The following is a 27,673-nucleotide window of genomic DNA, read 5'->3' on the forward strand; positions in this document are numbered from 1 at the left end:
TGGTGTACAAGGACACCCAGATCTCTCTGTACTGCCCCTTTACCTAAATTGATTCCATTGAGGTAGTAATCTGCCTTCCTGTTCTTGCCACCAAAGTGGATAACCATACATTTATCCACATTAAACTGCATCTGCCCACTCACCTAACTTGTCCAGGTCACCCTGTAATCTCCTAACATCATCACATTTCACCCTGCCATCCAGCTTTGTATCATCAGCAAAGTTGCTAATGTTATTGCTGATACCATCTTCTATATCATTAACATATATTGTAAAAATACTAACAAACTACCTTCAATTCACACTTAAGAAGCATGTCAACAAAGTACACGTTATCCATTTGTAATCTAATCTCATGAAATACTGAATGAAAGTACGCTATGACCTGACATCTCTTAGGTCCAGAATAGTCAATGGTGCAAAGGATACTGTCTCAAAACCTCACCTTCCAATGACCATCTATCCAATGATAGATGGTCACTGGATTGCAAATATGACACCGCTAAGATGAATGATGTTAGGAGAGGCTTGGCATTCGAGATGAGAAGGAGGGTGACCTAGGGACTCTTGGCATTGCTTTACACTGATACTTTCATGGGTCACTTTCAATGAGGCGAGATGAATATTGTGCATGAGATGGGATATTGTCAGGCTAGATGTTAATGTAGCTCTGGTATATGTCTCCAGGCTCCTGTGATATTATAATCAGGAGTTAGCCCCTCACACTACAGGACAAGTCAGATTCCAGAGTGAAATCAGGTTCTGATAGGTCAGATGCTTTATTTCTGCAGTTTGATTGTCATAGTGCACAGTCACTGAACGTTTTCACACAAAGCTGTCAATGTTCTTTCAATGGAGATACATGAGTATATTGCAGAAAAATGCGATACATAACCATTTAAGCAAAGAGACAGATTCACCCAGACAGGAGTGTGTCTATCTGAAAATGAATGGCAGCCATGTAGACAAGACCTCAGGATGTCCAGAGTCATCACCACATACCTGTGCCAGCTGCTGGACGAGGACCTGGACTAGCTGGCAATCCTACCCTGGTACCAAAAGTAACAGCTGACTTTAATTTTTATGCCAGCTAATTGTCTCAGGAAACTAATGCGACCTTTGTGGCACTTTACAATTGTCAGCTCATGTGTGTACCAGGGATACCCTGACATTGTCTTTCCCTTCTGACATGGGAAGTCAGGCCATCACTGGGTTTTCATTTATTCAGAGTATGATCAGTCACATCCACATAGTAATCGGAGCGCTCGAAAATAAACTTAACAGTCTTTGCCAACAGAAAAGCATTTCACTGACTTTTTGTTCATGTAAGTTGTGACTACAACAGCCAAATATGGCAGCTCTGAGAGAGACGTCCAGAGAGCTGTCATGACTCTGAATTCTGGACTACTCATTGGTGCCAGCCTCTTTCACTGGTGTCAGCTTATACAGTATGGTTGATGGACAAAAAAGGGAACCCCCCTCCACACCTGACTGATGACACCTTGAAGTAATCCGCAGACCAAGGCTAAGAAATGATACAATTCTGCCCACATCAGAGCCATTGCATAAGACCATAGGCTTCTTGAAAATCAGGTACCAATCCCTGAACGAGTGAGGTGGTGCCATGCAGTATACCTCAGAATGGTGTCCCACATTATAATGGCATGCTGCACTCTGAACTGTCTCAATGTTGGCTGAGGAGATGCAACAGCAAAGGGAAACCTCAGAGGAGGAAGATGAGGATATGGATCATGAGATAAGCCAGGATAACCAAAGAAATGAAGACAAAACAAAGGACTTCTGAGCCAAGATAATCTTATAGCCACCTGCTTCTTAGGTGACTGAGCTGGGCAGAAGGAGTGAATTAGTATTCCATTTGATTTATCTATGTAATAAAATGCTGACCTTTCCTTTCAACTATGGTTCTGACCTCAGCTTTGTGAAAGCTAAAGCATGCGTGGAAACCTTACTCTGGAACAATGTTACCACTGAAGCAGGTGTGACATAGTGAGCATTCTATGACCACACACACCGTGATGATTGAACTAAAATGGTATTTATGACTCGCATTAGTAAAAACATACCTTGATGAATGGAGTATACTGTTGGCTTTTAAATCTAGCATCAGAACTTATGGCCTAGAAGATCCAGCCAGGATTGGGAACTACCTGTACACTTGTCACTTTTGATTTGCCTAGTCATTTGCACAACATTATACATGCATGATTAATGAGCTAAGAAACACAAGACAAGTAACTGCACAAGACAATGTGCCAGAGGCATTGGTGTGTGTGCCCCTATCTAAGATTCTATACTTTAATTCCAAAATAGAATATCTCAGTAATATCTCTGCAAAGCCTCAACTGGAACAACTACCTTGGAGGAGTGTGAACATTCTCCTCCCACATTAGCAAGCTGACAAACATCTGATTATCTAACAATGTACTCAGACAACGAGGGTTATAAAAGGAGTGTGTCTGGAAGAATTCCAATCATGTTAGCCATACAAGTGGAATCCACTAGTCATGGCCAGGTTCCGGATATTTGCCAGTTAGAGAGAGCGAGAGCGAGAGTTGTTACCCTTTGTGTATTTAAGCACTTGTTTTCTTTGCATCCCAATTCTCAAATAAATGGAATGTGGAGGAGGAATCAGGTTCTGAATGGATTCCTCATCTCTCTTTCTCCATTTACCCTGCATGATTTGAACCTTGTTTGCTGATTTTTATAATCTCGGTGCCACAGACAGATATTTCTGAAAACACTCAGCCCAACAGCGGCTGTTTCTAGAAAAAAGGTCTGTCTTTAACTTTAAACCTCAAACCTCCTCAACACCAAACTCAGAATGACCACCATGTGAAGCCAGCCAAGTCACCAACCTTCAAGAACAACATGCCGTTTAACATTTTAAAATTAACTTACATTTAAATTGCCTAATCTATCCTCCCAAGCTGCAGTCTGTGTTGTTTGCGTGCTTTCATTGCCTATGATCTGAGGATGCTACCTTTTGCAGGGGAGGATTCAGACATGTTGACCTTTTCTCTCAATCAAGGATTCCCAGCTACCACGGTTGACAAGGCCCTTAGCTGTGCCTGACCCATTTCCTGTACTTCTGCCTTCACCCCTTCTCTCTGCCTCCACCCTTTCTCTCTCCTCCCATAAGAAAGGTAGAGTTTCCTTTGTCCTCACTTTCCATTCCACCAACTGCCATTTCTACCACCTCCAATAAGATGCCACCAGCAGACACCTATTTCCCTCCCCTCGCTTGTTGCATTTGTCAGGGACCAGCCCTCCAGGAGACCCTAGTTCATTCCTCCTCCATTCCCAAAAACTCTCCCCATCCCCACAACACCTTCCTATGCAATTGCAGAAGGTGTAACACTTGCCCTTTTATTCTCTGTCTTCTCAACATCTGAGGCCCCAAACACATACCGTCCAGGTGAAGGAGCAATTTACCTACACTTCAAACAATCTAGACTATTGATTCACTACTCAGAATGTGGGCTCTTTTACACTGGGGAGACGAAACGTGGACTGGACTACTGCTGGAGATGTTGTTCCCAATCCAGACTGACTGAGATCTCCCAGTCAAGAAGTCCTGGTACCAGCTATTTCCACTGCTTTTATATTTGAGGGATAAGTGAGTTCCTATTCCCAACGTTTGTTTGCGAGCTTTCAGTTCCTAGCCACTTCAACAAACCACTGTGTTCCATGACCAACATATCTGTCTCTCTGGATTAGAGTGGTGCTGGAAAAGCACAGCAGGTCAGGCAGCATCCGAGGAGCAGGAAAATCAACGTTTCGGGCAAAAGCCCTTCATCAGGTATTCAGCTCTATTCCTGATGAAGGGCTTTTGCCTGAAACGTCGATTTTCCTGCTCCTCAGATGCTGTCTGACCTGCTGTGCTTTTCCAGCACCACTCTAATCTAGACTCTGGTTTCCAGCATCTGCAATCCTTTTTTTTTAACCTATCTCTCTGGCCTGCCGCAGTGTTCCAGTGACCTTTGGTTCAAATTGGAGGAACAACAACTCATCTTTTGCTTAGGTACCCTCCAGCCTTCAAGGCTCGACACAGAGTTTAACAATTTCATGGCATGAAATGTCCTTTTTCGTCTATTATCTACTGCCACAACCCCAGGTCCTGTCATGAACTTGGTTGCTTCCAGCACAGCAAATCCAATTTCATTTATTCACAGTCCCAGTTATCACCTATCTAGCTTCCATTCTTCCCTGGCTCACTGTCAACAGTCCTTTTGTCTAAGTCCCCTTTTCTGGGCTCCGTCTCCACCTGTCCCATCATTCCACAACCAACGCCCCTGCCCCCAACCTTCCCACTGCCATCAGCATATATAAGCAGCCAGATGCTTCTAGTCCTGAAAAATGGGGAACTAGACTTAAATCATTAATTCTGTTTTCTCTCCACCAATGCTGTCAGACCTGCTGGTCAATTTCTGTTTTTGTTTGTTTCTGTACCTTAACTGCATCTCCGTGCCTTAGTTCCACAAAATGTTATGACTTTACAAAAACAAAACATATCATCTTCAGTTATGAATTTTTCTGTTGATCCCCAGACTCAACAACTTTCTGGGAAGGGGGATAGGGACTGGAGCACAGAGTCACAGCTTTTGTTTTTCTCATAAGCAGCTTCCCAATATTATACCCAATGACTGTGATCCAAAAACCAGTCACAGGTAAAATTTTGTTCCCTTTGGTTTGGTATTGCACAGCTATAACCTTTGAAAGGATTGTAAGCAATAAAATAAACTGTTAAAATTTGTATGAAAACTTGCATTACAATACTGACTGCTTCCACTAGATGGTAACAATAACCAACTATATGATCCAATTAAATCTTGTGGCACAGTGCAAGCAGATTACATGATCACTTCTGAATCAGCCACATACTGTTGTTCTAGCCTACTGGGGTTTATTTTCATAGTCCCACCATGTCATTTAACTTGGAGAATACGGCAATTAGAAAACAAAAGTCTGATAACAAGTGTCACTTGAGGTTCACGTGATTTGGAAGAGGGGGGAGTTTTATTCAAATCCTTAAATTGGAATCTTCAGCTGTGCTAAACCCAATACAATCTAATTCAGTGAGTTAGGGATGCTCCAATGTGTATTTTGTCCATTGGTGTAGTCTGGACTGGATCTGTTTAATCACTTTCCTTTAAGCTACCCCTGAAATCCCTAACAGATGGAGCTGCAAAGCTTTATTTCACCTTTACAAGACTTTGAAGGCTCTAAAAGTATCCCAAGATCATTCATGGCACTTTCCCCAGGATTGCTTGCCCCTGCAATGTCCCATTTGTCATTTATTCACTTGTGTCCACTACTCAACCACAGTCCTATCCTTTGTGCCCTATTCTCTCACTGTCCTGCCCACATTTTTCCTTGAATGGTATTCATTCATAAACGGTTGCATTATTAATCTCTGCAGTTGAAGATGGCATAGAATTGGAAATTTAAAACTTGGCAGGGGAGCAGTGTAGGCTGAAGTCCTGCCTTCACTTCCATCAGTATTTCCAGCAAAGATGGAAATGTGGAGGGTCAGGAAATCCACACACTGCTGCTTGTGACTCTCAGGGGCCATACTGGAAGTGGGAATTTCAGAATTTTTGAAATTTTCAGTGAGCTGGATGCTACCTTTTGAGTAGCGGGGTGGGGGGGGGGGGAAAGAGAGCGGCAAGCAGTCTGGAAGTATTCTAAAATCACACCTGGATTTGTTGCAGGAAGGCAGAGCACATTTACAGTAAATCATGAAGTACTGTAGGCTGAGTTATATCTGTGTTTATTAAAGTCAGTAATTATAATGCTGAAACTGAAAAAGGTAAGTGACAATTGTATAATGCAGTTGCCAGTTTATTACTACTTATACTCTATTACAACTGGTAAGTTGTTAAACAAAAGAATTATATTATAGAAGTTGAAAAATCTTCAATTTCATTAGATTATCCACCAACAATAAAGTATCATGCTGCATTGTACAATATTGAAAAGCTAATCCAGTGTATTATTCTGAATTAATTGTTTAAAGATGCCCATTGTTGTTATGCAAAACAGCTCAGCCATTTGTTTGGCTATTTGAAAGCTTTGAGATAGACAAATGAGCTTCAATTTAGCTTCAAAGGACCTAATTGATTCTATACTATAGATTATGTTTACACAACTATCCAGAGTAATGAGAGTTTGATGATCAACAGATATACAGAGGAACCTCCATTATCTGGCATTCAGTTAGCTGAATATCGGATTATCTGCAAGATCGCAACGTCCCAGTGTTTGATTGAATTATGTTATCCGGCATTCAATTATCTGGAATTCAATTAACCGAACAAAGTACTCCCCGACCATGTCCTTTGGATAATCGAGATTCCTCTGTAGGAGTTTCTTAAGCAGTGTATGGTTGTTCAAATGCCTTTCAAGTGATATATGTTCATTTTGGCAGCTCTGTATTAAGAGCTCAGCAACATCTTCCAAATACTATTACAGGGCATTGTGCTGTGTTTACATAGTGGCTCCAGGGGGAGTGTGCTATTGAATATGAATGGTAAGAGGGTAAAGGGGTTGTGGTGAGGGTAAATGGGTGAGCAGTTGGTCAAGAAGGGTGAAGGGGTTAGCAGGTAAGACAATTAAGGTTAGAGGGGTTGAGAGGTCTAAGGCCGAGAAGCTGAGGGAGAGGAAGTGGGTTTATGTTTTTTATGAATAGGGTATTGTCTTTTAAACTTACTGTTTTGGTATCAGAATGCCTCTGTTTGCCAGTGTCAGACCTGACTTTAAGTTATCCTATCATCTAGGAGATGAAAATCCTACCTGCAGACTCGGAATTCCCACCAACATGGTGAAAATCACACCGGCTAACTTGAGCTTCTCCCTCCCTCCAGATTATTCCTGACCTGCTGAATAGAATCATAGAGTCATAGAGATGTATAGCGCGGAAACAGATCCTTTGGTCCAACTCGTCCATGCTAACCACATATCCTAAATTAATTTAGTTCCATTTGCCAGCTCTTGGCCCATATCCCTCTAAACCCTTCCTAATCATATAGCTATCCAAATGCCTTTTAAATGTTATAATTGTACCAGCTTCTACCACTTGCTCTGGCAGTTCATTCCATACACACACCACCCTTTGCATAAAAAAGTTGCCCCTTAGGTTCGTTTTAAATCTTTCCCCTCTTACCCTAAACCTATGCCCTCTAGTTATGGACTCCTCTACCCCAGGGAAAAGACATTGTCTATTTACCCTTTCCAGGCCCCTCATGATTTTATAAATCTCTACAAGGTCACTCTTTAGCCTCCGATGCTCCATACTTCCAACATTTAGAAAAGGTCGAAGTGCCCAAAGTCTGTGGGGGCAAAATACTGTGAGATTCAAGATGAGTGTAAGAGTGAAACAGAGAAGATATAGTGAAGAAATATAGACTCTTGAACATTTCTGAAGTCTCAGGAGTCTCTATGAGAGGTTGTGATCTATTAAGAGGACTTGAAAAAAGTTACACAAATATTACTACATTTGTTCAGAAAATATGCAATTCTATAAAATAAATACTAGATTTAAGTCCATCACTTATAATCAGTGTATCCTATTTAGACTTCAACCTTTGCATTAAATAAAATGCAAAGCAAAGATCATGAAATCATATATGTAATAATTCTTTATTTATGTATGATAAGCTTGCTGTTGGAACACTCTTCCATCCCTTTGCTGCCAACAGACTTAATGGTTCCAATATAACCCTGGCTGGCCTCCAACATTCTACCCATCACAAATCTGAGATAATCTAAAACTGTTCTTCATGTCTTAACTTGTGTTGAATTCTTTTCACCCTTATTTCTATCCCTGCTGACCCACAATGGCTCCCAGTCAAGCAAATGGCTGGATTTAAGAAGTTTCATCCTTACTTTCAATATCCCTCAGTGCCTCATCACTCCCTCTGCCTGTAATCTCCTCCACTCACACAATCCTCCAAGATTACTGTGCTCCTTCAATTCTGGCCTCTTGAGCATTTCTCATTTTAATTGGTCCATCACTAGTGACTGTGCCTTCAGCTGCCTGGATCCCATGCTCTGGAATTCTCTCCCTAAACCACTATTCTTTCTAAACTCCTTATGACTTACTGCTTTGATATTTTGGCCATCCTTCTGAATAAGGTTGCTAATTAATGTGCAATTATCGACAGTTCCATGGACAAGTGTCCAGTAGCTGAGCCATTTCATATTGGATTATATGGATCTACGCTGGAGTCATTCTGGTCCCAGAGGTCAAAGTACTGAGCCTGTCTCTTATACTTTTTTTTTCCACATACAAGTTACAAAAACAGAAATTGCTGGAAAAACTCAGCAGGTCTGGCAGCATCTGTGGACAGAAAGCAGAGTTAGCCTTTCGGGTCCAGTGATCCTTCTTCAGAACCTTAAATCCAAGGTGAAGGCTCAAGTGCATAAGGCACAAAAATGTTGCACAAACCATGTCAGCCCCATTATTTACCTTTAAATGATGTGCAGTTGTATACAGTCGGCCACAGCCCTCAAACCCACAGCGAAATGCCTTTTCCCCTATCTGCTGCCCCTTTGCACTGACTCGCACTTCACCATCAATCACGAGCTGTGTAAAAACAAGAGGGGATAAAAATCTTTCAATGTTAATTAAAGCAATTTGTGTGGCATGGCACATCAGTGCACATCAGGAACGCCTCAGATAACATTCCTCCTCCAGACAACATTTACTCTTTAGCTTCAGTCAGATGGTAAATTTCTGATCTCAGGATAACACTCAGATTAGACAACTCAGCAGTGGAAAGCAAATTAAAATGGTAATCTGCCCCTTACGGTTGAAACACACATCCAAACAGCAAGTGAAAAGTAGTTAGGTAAAACAAGAACATCTGGCATTAGTTAGCTAATTTTTACATTATACTATGACCAAAAAGCAAACTGACCTTTGAAACATACATCAAATTATACAAATCTGACAATGGAAACAGTCAGACATACTGGGCATTGGAATAGTGTAATCAACAATAATATGCACCTCATAACTTTTAATTAACTACTTCAGTTGAATAACACAAATTTGCAGTTGTGTTTATTAAATGTTAGTGTAATCTAAATATGAACCCTACAGATAAACTGTTAAGTAAAGACTGGTCCAATTAAATTATGGTTTTTAAAATAACTCATCTCAAGAACACAAGCCTTTGAAATGTTTCAACCAGAACAATGTGCAAATAAACTCCTGAAAGTTTTCATTGAAATTCTAATTTTAATGAAGACTGATAAATAGATCAAGCTATTGGGAGTAATGCTTTGATTTGATAAATTGTGCATTTAAATAGGACATCTAGTTTTTATAATGTTGAAGGAGATATGTAGTATAGAATGTAATATAAGTTAATTCAGCCAAATAAATTGGTAGAAAATTTGATAATAAAAGAATAACATATGTGTAGTGTTTTAGTTAACCATTAAGATGTCCTAAAGGATTAATTATTAATCATTAATATGTCCTTTACATCTGAGGAAGGTTGCGTTTGCTTCAATATAGCAGATTAATTGCTCCCAATCAAACACAGATACCAATACCTTCCAAATTGTAGAGTTAAACAGGCAGTGCTCATTGCTACTAGTTTGGTGAAACATCAACAGAAAATACCACCCTTGTCATGAGTCAGCAAAGATGTCTCAGGTCCACTACTTTCCAGGGATTAATTTGCATACCCAAGGAATTGCACACCAATCTTATGCTGATATGAAACTGAAAGTGATACCTGCACAGGTTTGTCCTTGCTCACATCGGAAGGTAGCCCAGTAGTACTGCTGACCCCTTCATCTTCCTCTGACACCTGAAAAAACAAACACTTCAAACTAATACTAATTCACTAAAGATTCTTTTATTTACAAATATTCAAAACAAGATAGTTGATTTAACATGAATATCATTTTATTACAAATTGCACGTTTGACAAAATGCTTTGTTGTTATTCTTTGAAATTGTTTAGTGGGTCAGAAAATGGATTATTTTATGCTATCCAAGGGATGATTTTGGAACCACTGATTATTAGACAAACTGCAACTTATTAAATCATGTTCTGGGATTTTAATTGCTGTTTCGGATTGAATTAGTCAACCCTGTTCATTGTTCTGTGAAAACCACAAATGGTTTTTATTTATTCACAACCTTCGTTACATATTTAATTGATATCACATACAATTTTTAAATTGAGATCATTCAGCAAAACATGAATGCAAGGTGAATTTTTTTGGAAATTGATATCAGATATTCAACAGGATTGTATTGAGAGTTGGGGCCTGGATGAAATTCAGCTAACTCGCTATTTTGACCATGGGTTTTGGTAGAGTTGAGGTTCATTACAGATGTGAAACATAGGATGTAGGTGCAGGAGTAAGTCATTGGCCCTTTGAACTTGCTCTGCCATTCAATAAGATCGCAACTGACCTGCCTGCAGTCTCAACTCCATTTACTCTCTGCTCTCTATCACTATTGATTCCCTTAACTATCAAAAATTTATCCAGCTCAGCTTTGAATAAATTCATTGACTTGGTTTCCACTGGAGAAGAGAATTCCACAGATTAATGACCCTCTGTGAAAGATTTATCTGCAAGTCACTCTTAAAAGGGAGACCTCTAAGTCTTACAATGTCCTCTACTTCTGGTCTCCAAAAAAGGAAACTCCCTACGGTATCCTTCTTGCCAGTAAATTAACCTGGACTGTCCTGTTCCCCATAACAACCAAGCCACCCAGGCTTTGCATCTGGCACAATTTGGAAGTCACACATGGCTCTCTTCATTCCACCATTTTCCCTTGGAATTAAAGAGACAGTTATGAGACAATCATCCTACAAAAGCTCACATTCACAACAATGAGCAAAGATTGTTCCAAATCATGGATAAAGCTTACCTTGTTGGCATAATGCTCAAGAGCACTAATAGACTCATGGTCGACAGTGCCATCTGTTGAAGCACGCAGTGTTTCTAAACCTGCTTCTGTCTGCACAGCCAGGATAGTGTTGGAACCCTGCATGGAGACTGGGTGATGAATATAGGCTGTTGTACCATCCTCTAGTTGGACTGCTTGTACTGCATCCTGGTCAAAATCATCTGGGGAAGACAATTAGACACAATAATTGCTACTTACCAGGGCAATTTTGAGGCAGCCACAGTACAGTCGGTTCCGTTATAACACGGTAGTTCCGTTCTCATGCAATCCCATGTTCTCAGAAAGTCTCATAACAGCAGCACCATTTAAACTGATGGGGCCAGAATCGTGTTATAACCAATACACGCTTTAAAGGTTTACACTTTAAGAATAGTCTCCCCAATTCGTCAATTGCGTAATAGTGAATTCATATTAACGAAATGCGTGTTTTAGCAGAACGACCTGTAACTACGTCGAAAGACAGCATGGCTTCATTATGTTCTAAATAACTTCCAACAAGGTCAACTGTAGATGACTTATTTTTATTTAGTGTCACAAATAAACAACAACCTCAGTCCAAACTTTGGATTATTTCTCAACTTCAGTACCAACACACTTGAACTTGACAATATAAGGTGCTATCTCAAAGGTTTGGTGGTTTCACAAGATGCATGTGTCTGTGTTTGCCTTTGTCGATATCAGTTTATTTCTTGTTCTACATCCCCTCTACTACCTGCAGTTTTTCTTTCACTGGCACTGTCTGCAACCGGTTTTCTCAGCATGAGCAATGTATTACCTCCCTTCCCATTTTCGAAAGGTTCTTCAAATTGTGTTTTTTTTCCTCACAGTGTGTTTTCCCCAGCCGAACCATGGTCTCTTTTCTGCTCAGTATCTCGTCAATGGTCATTATCTCATGAAGTGCTGCACCATAGACCTATCTGGTTCTGCAGCTACCAAAAGTCTGTACCTTGAATAACCAAAAGTCAGGCTTGTAAATTAGGCTGGTTATGGTATGGAGAATTGATTGGTGATCTCACAAAAACATGCATGCATACTGCTGACAAGTTAAAACTCCATAGCCTACAGGGGAATCCTGACTTCCAGGCTCCTCACACTTCTCTGATCTCCACTCACATATGACAGGTCATGTAAGTAAAAAAACAACCAGGCTTGACATTTGCTGTTACCAACACCACAAAGAGGGTAAGTCTCATTAAAATTTTTGTATGCAGTTCTCATGGAAATAAGATCATCATTGGCAAAATCTTAATGTATTCAATTATGATATAGATCATAAAAAACAAACTGCGTCAAAGCAATCACTTAGCAAATGACACCAACTGCTTCAAACAAAGAAAAAAACCCATGTGCATTCATATAGCGCCTTTCATTTCCTCAGGACATCTCAAAGCACTTCACAGTCAACTAAGCACTTTGCAGTTGAAATTATTATCATAATGTTGAGAAAGACCTATAAAACAAGAACTGCAAAGTCTACTGATCAAACTATTTTAATTGTGTTTTTACAATATCCAGCTATCATTGGCCATAAGATAAAGAGATATGCCATTCAAATATATAACTTAAGTGAAGGTTTGTTACTTTGGAGAATTCGTTGCCACCTGCAATTATTTGAAATGTAACTTAAAACAATAAAAATCTGCTTAGGATTACTGAGTTAATACAAGCTTTTCTTAAAACAAAAGGAACCTAATGAATTAATATATTTTGTACCACCCAAAGTGAAATGCTCGAGTCTTTACCACGACTAAAATGAATATGAAACCAGAATGCAGGAAGGACAATCCCAAAACCAATTTTAATGGAATCATTTCCTTTGTACATATATAGAATACGGAGGGGGGTGGGGGGGGTTTACACTGAAACTATATAAATCATTAGTTATGCTCCAACGTGAATACTGTGTGCATTCTAGTCACCTCATCAATAAAAGGATGACATTACACTAAAGAGGCCATAGAGAAACTTTACAAGGATGTTGCCAGGACTGGAAAAATATAGCCAGATAGGAGGAAAAAAGCCAGATAGGCCTGGGCTGTCTTCCTTAGAACAGAAGAAGCTGATGGGGGATTTGATTGAGACGTACAAAATTGCGAGGAGCCCAAATGCAGTGGTTCAGAAAGGCTTATCCACCTTAGCACTGCAACCAATGACTGTGGGGGAGTGGACATCAATTTACAATAATTGGTAAAAACAACTAAAAAGGGAGATGAAGCAAACTGTTTTCACCTTGCGAGTGGTATGGTCTAAAACATATTGCCTCAAAGGATAGTAAAGCAATTAACCTTCAACTCATGTAAATAATCTCTGGATATACTCAAGCCCCTGCAGGGCTACAGACTAAAGACTGGAAATTGGCATTAGGTGGGATGGCTTGGCTTTCAGCTGGTGCAAACATGATGAGCCAACTAGCCTCTGTTTGTATAGTAAACGTTCTTTCAAACTTATCAATGCAATCAGTTTGGGGCAAGTGAGCCTAAGATCAATCCATTAACAGAAAGGAAACTGAGTGAGTGGCTCACAGCGTCTAATCAGAATTGAATGGCTCCATCAAAGTTAGACTGGTGAAAGCCTTGACTGTATTGATCATTAGGATAGAGACAGGAAGAATTCACAACTTTGGGCTAAATAAAGAAACAATAGTAGACAAAGTTAGTCAATCCATCTGTTAGCTTCATCTGGTGATATGAGGACCGGAATTACAGCATGAATGCCAAATAATGGCACAGCCATTATAGGGTTTTGATGCAAGATGCTTTGATTATAAATGTTAACATAAGAATCATGACTCAAAAATTGTGATACAGACCAAGAAGAAATATTGTAGTTGTTTATTAAGTACAGAAGGTGCTTGGTACTAGTGAAAACAAGCAGTACGTTATAGATCAGTTAGCACTTTCAAGCCTCAATAAAATTTCTTATTGTTCTGATATTGCATACTGATAGTGATCCAGTAGTAATTTAATGGGTGAAACCAAATAATGGTACTATCTACCGAACAGTTAACTGCAGTTTAGCAGGGAAAAGTTTGGAATCCTAAATTTCCATCCATTACTTCTCCAAGATGACCATTATGTAACAACACATGGCATCCTGAACACCAGCATTCACAATGCAACCCAAAATATTTTTAGTAAATACTTGGCTAATGGCCAGATGACATAAAGAGAAATCCAAAAGCAAAATGGCATTCTCTTTGATATGTTTATTTTTAAATACTGTTTTATTTTAAAAATGAGCAAATTAGCTGAACTCATAAAATGGACAAGGCTGATCATACGATTTTGTCTCCAGACACTTCTGCGTTGTGTAGATAATCCAGTCAAAACTGTACACAATGTACTTGGTGACAAGCTTCTTCCAGTCAATTCTGGACAAAGACTCATTATACTAAAATAAGCGTTGATGCTTTTAGACTTAACATATTGTGTTGCAATGTAAACTATAATGGTGAAGGTAAGAATACATTATTAGTGTAATAATCTTCCAACTAATCTGCCAAGATGGGCCATTAGCCCTGAAATGTGTATCTTTGCCTTACCAACTGCAGTTGGAGCTTGTTTAATAGCTTAACTATACAATTCTATGAGTCTGCCGATTGCTGTTTGACTTCAAAAAGGAAAGCAGGACTCCAGGCTGAACTGGCAGCCTGCCTCAGATACATCACCTCTGTCTCCAAGTTGATGGCTGGAAAGCAGCCAAAACTTTGCCTGTAAGAAGGAATATCACTGGGCCCAACTCATCAAGGACAATATTATCGGACACTGATCTCTAGGAAGTTGTAACTCACGTGAACTGATTTTTAATATTCCTAGATTTATGAAAATTTGTAATTTATAACATTTCTCTTCCCCGCCTACATTCTTTGATTCCTGAGTGCTTGTGTGCATGGATAAAGTAGTAAACAATTCTTCCCTGCTTTGAATGTTTTGTTAATAAACGCTATCTTTGATTACATCTTAAAAGATGTTGCTGTGTGTTTATTTCAATAATTGGAATTGAAAACCAGGGTTTAGGGAACACCCTCTGGCCTACATCAGTAAAGGGCAGGAGTAAATGGCAGAAGGAGTAAATTTAACAATACCTTACTGTCTCAGGCTTAAGAGAAAAGCAATCATGCTTTAAATCTACTCTTATTCCCCTTTGGTCAGTCATACACTTTTGAGAGCGTTTTAATGACATGACCATATACTTGCAGTATGTTCTTCACCACTGTTTTCTCTACAAAGTCCATGATATGCAAAGCTATTTAATTTACATCAAATATGCATTTTTATATTGAGCAAATCCTACCTGTTACTACTTTTGATGAAAGGTCACCAATCTGAAATGCTAACACTGTTTCACTCTCCACTGATACTGCCTGACCTATTGACCATTTCTTGCATTACCTGTTTTTATTTTTGTTTATCAGATTTGATTTCCTGAACTAAATGATCAATCAGGATGGGATAACAGAGCAAAGTGCAGCAAATAATTTTTAAAGAACAAAATGCCAAAACAACATAAACAAGCTTGATTGAGTGGAGAGTTATTCACTTTTTCAATACATGCGCCCTTTTCCTTTCACTTTGAGAAATAATAGACATGATGCAGAATCTAACATAATTATTCATCTAATAAGCATTGATTACAAACTACTGGAGGAAGTCATTCATCAATCACTTACATAGTTCCTATGGTCTTGAATTCTGTTATAATGTAATTGACACTGGACATCTAGTGTTGTTCCAGCACAGAAATAAGGCTGTAAGAGTACATTCTAAGAATCACAGCTACCTTTAGGGGTGTGATGGATATATGCAGTGCTGCCATCTTCAAGCTGTACAGCCTGGCCATCTTCAAAAGGCAGATTGTCACCTGCAAATTTAAATTCATTAAAAAACTCTGAAACACAAAATCAAAACAAGGGATTGAAAAGTGCATCCTGAACAGTTGCAGTTTTTTTTTCTAACCTCATTGAAATTATTTTCTCCTCTCTTGCAGTTTTTCTTTCCCAATACACCCCAGTCCCAATAGTGGGCAAATTCGATTTTCTGTAACATATGACTAAGTCAGACAGAAAAGCAGTCACACATAATTTTCTCTGGGTTGGCTTCTGTTCAACTGACAGGTAAATCAAAATGTCTGTTGATTAGCTATTAAAACTTGGTGAAGAAAGAGCCTACCAATATGATCATGTTCTGCATCTATACCATAGCAGGAGTTAAATATACCTGGAGTGACAGGATATAAGTTTATTTTGTTCTTGCTTTACATTGTCCACACTAAATTATATTCTACTTGCTGAAAAAAAGGCTAATTATTATAACTTTGAAACAAACTGCATGATTTCACTGATATGTGTTATGCTCCAGTTAAAATGTTAAGGTTTCAGTCTTGATTATTAGAGGTTCACCTTAACCTTCACTTTAATGAAACTGTAGATTAACATCTAATTACATTTTGTGACTTCTATTCAAAACAGCTGTTTTATTTCGATTTATTCATCCATCCATCTTTCCTTACCCATTGACAAAAGGATAGGTGAATGGATACTGGTAACAAGGTCTCTTGTGTATGAAATTGCATAAAAATCACTCAGATTCAGGTGTCCCTCCCAAGGACTGCCTTACCTTTCCGGAAGAAAACAATTTGGTCTTTGTTCAACACTTGCCCCCAGTAAAATGGCTGAGATTGAAATGCATCAGAATGGGAAAACATACACACATCTGCTTGAATCTCATTGTGCTTCTATCCCTGTAATCTATATGTCAAAAATCACTGAAGATATAATTAATATGTTATTAATAAAAGCGACATTACTTTCGGGACATCCTCGGCTGAACGCCTTCTGTAATATTAATCTCTGCTAGACTTCAGAACATAAACAAAATCTTTATTCATTTGTTAATAAAACACAAACATATTGGCAATTACTTCACATAGAAATGGGACTATAAGTAATAGAAACAACTCTACTGAAAATACAAAGATTGGCATAAAGTAGACTTTAAGCAAACTGACTCTCACTCATGCCTTGGACATATGTTTAGCATTAATGGATGTTCTGTCTATAATTTCTGTTGTTACCTTTGTGTATTGTAACTTGTTGAATGTAGGCTGTCGTCCCATCTTCCAGCTGAATAGTTTGCCCCTCAACCAACTTTGCATCTGTTAAATATATTCAGAAATCAAAGCATTATCAGGATAAAAAGCTTCTGCACCTACCCTGAGAAGCCCTCAGAATTTCAAACATTTCACTTCTTCTTCCAAACTCCAAAAAGTATAGGGCCATTCTACAAACCTCTTTCAACTCTCATCCTAGTAATTAACTGAAGAACTTTCATTTTACTTCACTAAAGCAGACATACCCTTCCTTGAGTGAGGAGATTTTAGACATGGTTTCACCAAAGCCCAATCTAACTGCAGCAAGACCTCTTCACATTTGTTCTCAACCTGCATGCAATAACAGCTAATATCCTATTTGCTACATAATTGGTGGCTGCACCCACACATTAACTTCTTGTATTTCCTGTACAATAACACCAAAATTGCTCAGAACATAATTTTTTCTTTAAAATTCTGTTTTGTTATTCTTTCTATCCAAGAAAAACTTTCTATTTTCTCACATTATACTCTATCTGCCGCTTTCTTGCTTATTCATTAAACCTTTCTATCTCTTTGCAGACTCTATATCCACCTTACAGCTCATTTTCTCATCTAGCTTTGTACTGTCAGCAAACTCTGATACACCACATTTGATTCTTTCAGCAAGTCATTAATATAGATTGTAAATAGCTGAGTCCCCAACAATGGTCAGCAGTAACAGCCCGAGAACCTTAGAGTAACCTTTATATCTATACTCTGTTTTAATCAATCTCTATCACATTATTAGGTTGCACAATTGCCATGAGCTCATTAAGTTGTACAACAATGTATCTTTTCACTTTATTAAATGCTTTTCGAAAATCCACATATACTATATCCACTGGTTCCCCTTGCTAGCTTCATCTCCAAAAACTGTAAATGTGACAATCACAATTTCCCTTTCATAAGATCATGTTGTCTCGGGTTAACAATATTGTGGTTACTAAGTGACTTGAATAATAAATTCCAGCTTTTTCCCCAAACTAATATACTTGTTAAAAAATTAGTTTAAAAACTGCAAAAAATACAGGTAGATATGGAAAAAGGCAATGGGTAACATTCCAATAAAGCACACATTTATTTTCTCTTCTTCTGACAGATTGATGCTAGATTATTCATTTAGCTTAGTCAATTTCTATACCTTTGTTACCATGAAAAATAAAACACGATGACTTTTCCCTATTCTCACAGAATTGTGGGGAATCGGGCCTTAAACGATAAAAGACAATCAGTGGGAAAGCCCATCAGATCAAATGCCAATCTGGCACTTTAGTGGTGACCAGCAAACTTTGTAGCCAATATTTCCTTGGAACAGCAATGTCCCCCTTGCCTGAAGTTGCTGGCCAATCAAAGACCACACATTTTGTAGGCCCAGGCTGCTGGCTACACAGAAGCATTGAAGATCAGCAGTCTCCCAGGAATTAACTGAACAATTTGAGTGACATTTTTGTGAAGTGGAGTGCAGTGAGATTGTAGAATGGGAGTTAGGGATCAGGAGGGTGTAAGGATAAAGCCCTAGAAGGGTCATTAATTGACTACGCAAGGGATTTAAGTGGCAGATCAGGAAGTTAGATTATTGACCTGCCTAGCAAGGATGTAGGGATCAACCCTAGTGCTAACCCATTTAAATATTTGCTCTTCCTGCCACCTTTCCCACCAACCCTAAGGAAGGCAAAATTCCAGCTGAAGTTTGGAAATGATATTAAGTCTAACTAACAACAACTGAATTATCCTAGGGTAGTTGCTGATATTGAAACTCATTGTAGACTTTCATGAGGTGCAATAAACTGAATGAACAATGAAGTGGTATAATGTCCTTAATACATCACTTCAAAGCACATCTTGTAAAATTTTGTTTTAATAAAAGGAAGTATGATGAAGTGAAGGAGTTCAAGAAGATTTTCCAAAACTAAAGGTTAAAAAGGTTGCTTTAATAACCCTATTTAAATCATAGGATTGGAGTGTTCTTCCATTTCAAAATAGAAACAGACTTCCCGTGGGTTTCAGCAGGCCTGCAGATGGAATCTGAAATTGATTTAATTTAGTTTAAGGTCTTTTAACTAATCTCAGATACACTCCACTGTTGAATTTCCCCTCCTCCCTATTTTTGTATGCTTACATATTTTTCATCAAAAAAATGGCATGACTTAAATGCAATGAGCATGAAACTTTGAAAAATGTCCACCCAGTACATATGAATGTTAATTCTCCCATTATATCCTTTACACCTCTACCTCAGTTCCATCTGTTTGATCTTCTGGGTCATATGCAATTTATAAATATTTAAGCTACCCAAGGTGTCCATCTATAGCTCTTTATTTGGGATAAATCATCATCAGATTCACATATAGAGAACTGCTTAGGTTCTGCTCACTGGCTCCCAAGGAGGAATGATATTAACCATGCAGAGGAGTGAGAAATTACATTTCGCCCCCAACATTCTATGTTGCATTGTTGCCCAAGTTTCAGTTTATCATTTGGTTGCTCACCTTTCAATGTATGTTGGATGTATGCCGTAGATCCATCAGTAAGGGTCACTGCCTGCAGGCTCAGGCTCTCCATCATCTAGCTTAATCTAAAACAATGACAAAACACTATCATCATATATTACAGAATACATCTTGCATGCGCATTGTGTCTTCAGTCAACAAATCATTCTCAGATTTCACACAATACTATAAGAAAGTATGCAAGCATGATTTTTCAACCATGTAAAGCAATACAATTGGACAAAATGCATAGGAAAATGCTGACTGCAACAGCAAACTTCAATCACCCCGAGTTTTGGATGGATGAGCTGGAGTTGTGAGCATCTCCTCACTGTTTGAAAATGAGATACAAGTGTGCAGACACCCCCACACTATCTAGAGAGTGGAGTGGACTTCTGTAAAATGCATGTGTTCTAGGAATTGACCAACATTGTGTAAGTATTGAGGCATACTACAGTAGTTTTCCCACTAAGAAAGATACTACTATTCATTCAAAATAGAAAACGCAGTGATTATAAATCCTAGCGTTAAGTGACTTCAATCTTCACAATTTGGGGGCGAACAATTGTCTGCAGTGTGTCTTAGTGAAAACAGCCATCTGTTCCTGAACTGTTCTGACAGACAAATCATCTTGTGTAACTTAGAAAAAACTGAGTAATTTGTACTTCTAGTTTCAATGGCTCCATTGTTTGAAGTTACAAAGGTTCGTTTTGATAGTTGAATCCTGTAAATGCTCGGTTGATTTTCAAAAGCTAATGAACTATTTATCTCAGAAGGCAGTTATGTAAGCGGTCTGATAATTTTAAAAGATTAATAAGTAGTAACCTATTTTTCATGTGAACATTAAATAGATGCTTGTTTTTACAACTCTATGACCAGGTATTATTTTCCATTGGGTCTGGAGGCTTTTTCAGTTTGAATGGTTAGTTTTTGAATGGCAGCTCAATTATATTGTCAGACTTTGCATGTATATTTCAATGATTTCCTGTTTCTAATAGAGTACGTGGCTCCTGAGGACTGTCCATAACGGATATCTGGTGAGTGGCTAAGCAAAGTTCATGGGGAGAGGCGTGAGGAATATTTAACTGCACAAAGGGGAAACAGTAAAGGGACACAAGAACAATGTGGAGAGCTGGACCCATGTCCCAGCAAACTGAAGAAAGCCTTTGAACCAATTTGCCTTAGCGCACATATTCTTTTGACACTGCTTGCTCACATCTCCAAAGGTACAAATTTGATGGATGTAGCAGAGGTGATGGGCTCAGTTTCTATAGCCAGGAAATGGCTCAAGTTGCGTTTCCTAAGCCTGAAATGAAATATCTAGTGCCATGCCTATTATCTCTTGCGCTGCTTGATGCACCAGATTCCCATCACAAATTCCCATCACACAATGACACTTACCATTCATTCCCCAGTATCCTTATTCTACATTCCATCCACATACACCGGTGAAGCATGTTAGTCACAGACACACCACTCACTGCTTTCACAAAGCTCTATCTAATCATTTTTGGCAGACAGTGACTTATAGTTAATTAAGGGCAATCTCACTGAGTATTGGAGTTGGGAGGTCATGTTGTGGCTGTACAGGACTTTGGTTAGGCTACTACAGAAATACTGCATGCAGTTCTGGTCTCCCTGCGATAGGAAGGATGTAGTTAAACTTGAAAGGCTTTAGAAAAGATTTATACAGATGTTGCCAGGGTTGGAGGGTTTGAACTATAGGAAGAGGCTGACTGGACTGGGGCTATTTTCTCTGGAGCATCGGAGGCCGAGGGGTGACCTCATAGAGGTTTGTACAATCATGATGAGTATGGATAGGGTAAATAGACAAGGTCTTTTCCTCAGGGTGGGGGAGTCCAAAACTAGAAAGGATAGGTTTAAGGTGAGAAGGAAAGATTTAAAAGGGACCTAAGGGCCAACCTTTTCACAGAGAGGGTGGTCCATGTAGGGAATGAGCTGGCAGAGGAAGTGGTGGAACCTGGTACAATTACAACATTTAAAAGGCATCTGGATGGGTACATGATTAGGAAGGGTTTAGAGGGATATTGGACCAAATGCTGGCAAATGGGACTAGATTTATTTAGGATATCCAGTTGGCATTGACAAGTTGGACCGAAGGGGCTGTTTCCATGCTATATATCTCTATGGCTCTAGCAGCATGTGGCATACAACAGAACAGAAAGCCAGGAGTCTGGAGATAGACCAGCATACCTCCATCCTTTCAGTGATACTGGAGGTGGTGGTCCGGACAAACATGTACAACTATGGAGCCAACGTTATCAAGTCCAGCAGAGGCCATCCTGCATAATAGTCTTGCTGCTTTATGCAATTTCTTCCCCAACTTTTAACCGTTACTCTGAAAGGTGTCATGAAATGAAATGATCATGGTATTCTCATTTTCTTCCTACCCAATGTTTCTTATACTTTGGAGCTTTACATGATCAAGAATTGCTGACTCAATCCCTCTGGAAGAAAGTTGAGGGCAAGTAGAAGGTGATAACCTGGAAGAGGAAGCACTGTCACTTAACCTAACATTTGCAGGTAGCAGCTCAGATACAAGCACTTCAAGTAACTTAAAGGCTGGTACAGAGTTAGGATATACACAGATAAGTTAGTAGGCACGAGTCTGATTACAGCCAGTACAGGGACAGGGAAATAAGGCAACTTGTGTGAACTTCACAGAAACAGAGGGCATAGAGGATTCCACTGCTAAGTGCACATTGCAGCATTTTGTCAAGGCTCCTTTGACTGTGTCTTCCAAATGTGTGAACTCTACCAGCTGGAAAGTAAAAGAACATCTTTGGAACATCAACACCTGCAATGTATTATAACTTAGAAACAGCACCATTCCATCATTGTTGTTAAGTTAAAATCTTGGAACTCCCTCCTTAACAATATTGTAGGTGTACCGACACTTGGCTTGCTGCACTCCACAGCGGAGCCTCACCACCATATTCTCAAGGTTTGTTAGGGATAGGCAATACATTCTGGCATGCCAGAAACACTCCCATTCTAGAAACCTTTATAAAATAAATTCCAACATGTCAACTGAGATTTACACGGCCAACTGGTTAATTACCTTTCCACGGAATTACTGCCAGGTTATGTTTTGACAAGATATAATGTCCAGCACAAGAATTAATCAAACAGATACCAATTTACATTATCCCAAAACTGCACTTGACTCTAACAGTAGAAATATAATCCTCAAGCCTATTAAGATTTTTAAATTAAATAACACCCACATTTTTGTAAGCTGTCAGCAGTAATATTAGAGTCAGTAAAAGTAATAATGTTATGAAGACACTTTATATTTAGTATTTCTTGGAGGACTTAAATTTGGAAGGACTGTGAAGAAAATACATTTATTCCAAGTTTTGTGGAAATGCCTGGAGTGATTCCTTTAAATGAGATCATTGGAAGGCTACCGTCGACAAATGTTGACTTTATTTTCTATAGGGAGTTTTTAAGTTACACAGCCAGTGAAAACTACTTGTTGCTTTGTTGTTTTGAACAATTACTTAATTGGAGAGGTTCTTATTTCATCTGGTTCAGTTGGATGGAAGCATGCTAAGAAAAAGCTAAGTTGGGAGAAAGCTGATCTTTTCCATTTCTATAAAGAAAGCCCTCATGATGAGTTCAGTGTGAAAGGTATTTGCTCTGTTGATAGATTGATTGAACAAACATCTCAAAATTGTATGTCTTGAGCAAGCTGGGTCTGCAAGATGTCACAGCATGAATGATGAAGACCACACAAGATAGAATAGCACAGCAAATGACTCTGAAATATTTCCTACACTTTATCCTTTTGCCTTCAAGAATAACATATTGGCTAAAACACTCTTTGTTCCAAAAGTTAATCTCAGCAGAGAAATTTATAAAATTTATTTTTGGGGAGGGAGGTGGGGGCGGGAGAGAGAGGGAGAGATGATATATTTGTGTGTGTGTGTATGTTTATATTTTGGGGATATTTAGAGGGATAAGCATTTCTATTTTTATATCACTGACTGTGTATGTTAACCAAGTATTGAATAAGTTTTATTTTGATTCCAAATACATAATTGTGTTTATTAAGTAACTCGGTTGATAAATTCTTATTGTTTAAAACCTGATATAGATAAATATTTAATTAGTCATCTTGGTAACCAGAAAAAATACTTTTATCTCATGTTATGACCCATGGAGTTGTGGGAGAGTGCATCCATCAACCTCACATAAGTTGTTCATGTAACTTGGAATATTCTTATCTGCAGGACTATTGATTTATACTTGATTAACAATTTGGATTTAAGTTTTGAAGTACGTTTCAATTTGGACCAATTACATCCTTTACCTGGGAGTCTGGCTTCAGTATAGGGAGCTCAGAACCGAAATCCTCCCTCTCCTACCGTGAGACAAGTGCTGTAATAGAACTCAATGTCCCTCAACAACTTCTAATTAATATTCTACATATAAATATTTGCAAATGTTTTATTCTAATTTCAAATTGATACGTAATTGCAGTTTGTACAAGTATACTTAGCAGCTATTTAAATATTGCTTCCAATAAGATTATAATAGTCATAGAGTCATACAGTATGGAAACAGACTCTTCCATCAATTCAGCTGAGCTGAACAGGCATCCCAATCTGACCTCGTTCCATTTGCTAACATTTGAGCTGTATCCCTCTAAACCCTTTTTATTTGTAGGTATGCTTCCCTCTAGGATGCTTTTTAAATGTTATAATTGTATCTGCCTCCACCACATCCTCTGGCAGCTTGTTCCATATATGCACCACCCTCGGCATGAAAACCTTTTCCTTCAGATCCTTTTTAAATCTTTCCCCCCTCATCTCAACCTAATCCCTCTAGTTTTGGATTCCGCTTCCTAGGAAAAAGATATTGGCTATTCACCCTATCCACGCCCCTCATGATTCTATAAACCTCTGTAAGGTCACCCCTCAGCCTCCGGCGGTCCAGGAAAACCATTGTGAAAGTTATGGTGTACTAAACTAAATCACTGAGGTGAAAACAGAAGGCAAGTACCAATAATGGGACCAATTTTATCTGTGCATGATAACAGACAGTAGATAAATCCTTCAAATGTTAATGTATGTTAGTATGTGACATTTGCCTAACAGAATCATATAACATTATTTACTTATTTTAATTAAGACATTAACTCACATATATTCTTAACAATTGTTATAAGCCTTTTTTCACTGGAGGACAGGAGGTTGAGGGGTGATCTTATAGAGGTTTATAAAATCATGAGGTGTAGATAAAATGACAACTGTCTTTTCCCTAGGGTGGGGGTTTCAAGACTAAGGGGCATAATTTTTAATGTGGGAGGAGAAATATTTAAAAAAGACATGGGGTTTTTTTTTAAAACACAGTGGTTTGTGGAATGAACTTCCAGAGGAAGTGGTGGATATAGGTTCAGTTACAATGTTTAAAAGAAATTTAGATAAATACATGAATAGGAAAGGTTTGGATGAATTGGGCTAATTGCAGGCAGGTGGGACTAGTTTAGTTTGGGAACATGGTCAGCATGGACTGGTTAGACCGAAAGGTCGGTTTCCTTGCTGTATGACTCTGACTCAACCTTGTAACAGAGAAAAAAAATTATTCATCTGAATGTGTTAACATCCAACACTCATCTCACAATCATTCTCCCCGATGCAATTCTCAAAATGAACTTCAATTGACACAAAATGTACTTCAAAGAACATTTTATACACAGTACCAGGTAATTAACGTCAGATCAATTTGGTGTTCTGCTTCATTCTTCATAATCCTACATAATACTTTGCTGAATGATGTATCAACAATATATGGCACATAAGAATGTGTGACAATTAAGATGCACCAATGATACATCTGAATAAACTAGAGCCACAATTGGAGTTGTGCATCCCCTATTTTCCTCTTATTAAACAATTTTTACACATGTTGTTCAATGTTTTCTTTATTTGAAGTAAATATCTTTAACGTAATGTGCACCAATATTTTTATTCCACTTGCAAAAAGGAAAGAAAAAACAGTTGAAGTATTAAATTCCATTTACCTAAAACGTCTCTGCACTTTTAAACACAAACTCTTATCTGAAAGTATTCAGTAAAACCACCGCTAATTATATTTTCATTACTACAGGCACGAGACAACATCAATGGCTTTCTTAGGTAACCTTGTTTGCTCTGGTAGCATCTATTTAAACTCTTACATCCATGTTTTGAATTAAATAATCATTTAATGTTAAAAACATAAAGCTTGCACTGAAACCAATAAAAAACTAAAATAGTCTAAATGTCGCATGCAATATTTTAGGTGAATACAGGAGTAAAACATCAATCTATAAAGAAAACATTACAGATGGATATTAATATAGATGATTACATTCATTAAATCTGCCTTTGACTCAGACAAATAATCATGCCTAGACATTACTGGCTGCCAGCTTTGCAGAAGAGATAACTCATCTTGCAACAGTGGGTGTCCATTTAATGTTACATCAACAATTGATCTGGTCATGCTTATGATTAGATAATCAGCAGAGTTCTAAGATTCAAATGATTCAAAAACAAACGTTCAGAAGAGGGACAGATTTATTTCTCATCAAAATGGCTAGTGGGGCCAGGAGTCATTAATTGAAAGAATAAAAAAACCTCAAGGGAACAAAATGTTTCCATTTATTATGGGGGAGAAAATTACAGTAAAAATTGCAAATCAAAAGAAACTGATGTAAAGAATCGCAATTTCAAAAATTGTTTAATTTAGTTGTATAAGGTTGTTACAACTATAAAAATTACACTTTCATGAATACTTTCAAAAAGGCCAAGCATGGGAAGATTGGAATTTCCCAAAACTGTGCTAGTAAATGTGCCATAAACATATTATTCAGTTACACAGTCCATAAAGATTTCTGTTTAACCCTGAAGATGTCCTGACAATAAAAAAAACTGATGTCAAGAGAACAATGAGGCTTGTACTACTCGACTCAGATTATTCCCAAGCTAAGGAGATATATCAGCCAAAGATCCACACATAACTAATACAGTATCTAGTGAACTTTGTTGGAAAGTGTATGCATACATGTGAAAGACAGATACAAATGAAAATTGAGCTTGTCTATGTGGCAAACCCACTCACGTCATTAAATCACAAGACAACTGGCGACCGAGGTAATAGATTGGAGGACCTTTTGTAGAATCCAATCATATTCCCAAACTAAACTAGTCCCACCTGCCTTGCAGTTGGCCTGTATCCCTCCAAACATGTCTTATTCATGTATTTATCTAAATTTCGTTTAAACATTGTAACTGTACCCACATTCACTACTTAGCTCATAGAACTCCAGCTGAGTCAACAAGTTTAGAAGAAAGAAAATGATTAAATTAGATTAGATTCTCTATAGTGTGGAAACAGGCCCTTCGGCCCAACCAGTCCACACCGACCCTCCGAAGAGTAACCCATCCAGACCCATTTCCCTCTGACTAATGCACCTAACACTATGGGTAATTTAGCATGGCCAATTCACCTGACCTGCACATCTTTGGACTGTGGGAGGAAACTGGAGCACCCGGAGGAAACCCACGCAGACACAGAGAGAACATGCAAACTCCACACAGACAATGGGATTTTGTACACTACATTAGTTTTGCTCATGCTGGGTATCGGGTCCTTCGTTTTAGAATAAAGAATACACGGAAATAGAGAATACACACCGGATCATCAACTCCACACTCACAGGAATCCGATTCACGAGAGAGGAAGAAAAGGACAATCAACTCCCGTTCCTAGACGTGAGGGTACAGAGAACACCAAACGGAGAATTCACCACTAAGGTACACAGGAAAGCCACACACACAGACCAAGTCCTGAACTATGAAAGCAACCACCCCAATACACACAAATGAAGTTGCATCAAGACACTATTCAAAAGGGCCACAACACACTGCAGCACACCAGAACTGCAAAAAGAGGAAGAGGAACACCTATACAAGGTATTCGCAAAAAAACGATACCCTCGCAATTTCATCAACAGATGCCTAAGGCAGAGACAACGGAACGAGGACATGCCGCAACCCAAAGCACTAGCCACACTACCATACATCAA

General features: G+C 38.6%; 1 protein-coding gene across 2 annotated transcripts in view; it reads right to left on the reverse strand.

The window, feature by feature from the left end:
* The window catches only part of LOC122563261 (zinc finger protein 76-like), a 73,077-nt gene that overhangs the window by 25,953 nt on the left and 19,451 nt on the right, over positions 1-27,673 (reverse strand). For both annotated transcript variants that reach the window (XM_043716902.1, XM_043716903.1), the window contains exons 2-7: positions 19,576-19,661; positions 17,030-17,110; positions 15,737-15,817; positions 10,919-11,118; positions 9,768-9,842; positions 8,489-8,605 (exon numbers count right to left, since the gene is read on the reverse strand). In XM_043716902.1, coding sequence (XP_043572837.1) covers positions 8,489-8,605; positions 9,768-9,842; positions 10,919-11,118; positions 15,737-15,817; positions 17,030-17,110; positions 19,576-19,651 — 630 coding nt within the window. In that variant the 5' untranslated portion in view covers positions 19,652-19,661. The remainder of the gene's footprint in view (positions 1-8,488; positions 8,606-9,767; positions 9,843-10,918; positions 11,119-15,736; positions 15,818-17,029; positions 17,111-19,575; positions 19,662-27,673) is intronic.

Source organism: Chiloscyllium plagiosum, chromosome 26 (genome assembly GCF_004010195.1).
Source record: "Chiloscyllium plagiosum isolate BGI_BamShark_2017 chromosome 26, ASM401019v2, whole genome shotgun sequence".
Lineage (NCBI taxonomy): Eukaryota > Metazoa > Chordata > Chondrichthyes > Orectolobiformes > Hemiscylliidae > Chiloscyllium > Chiloscyllium plagiosum.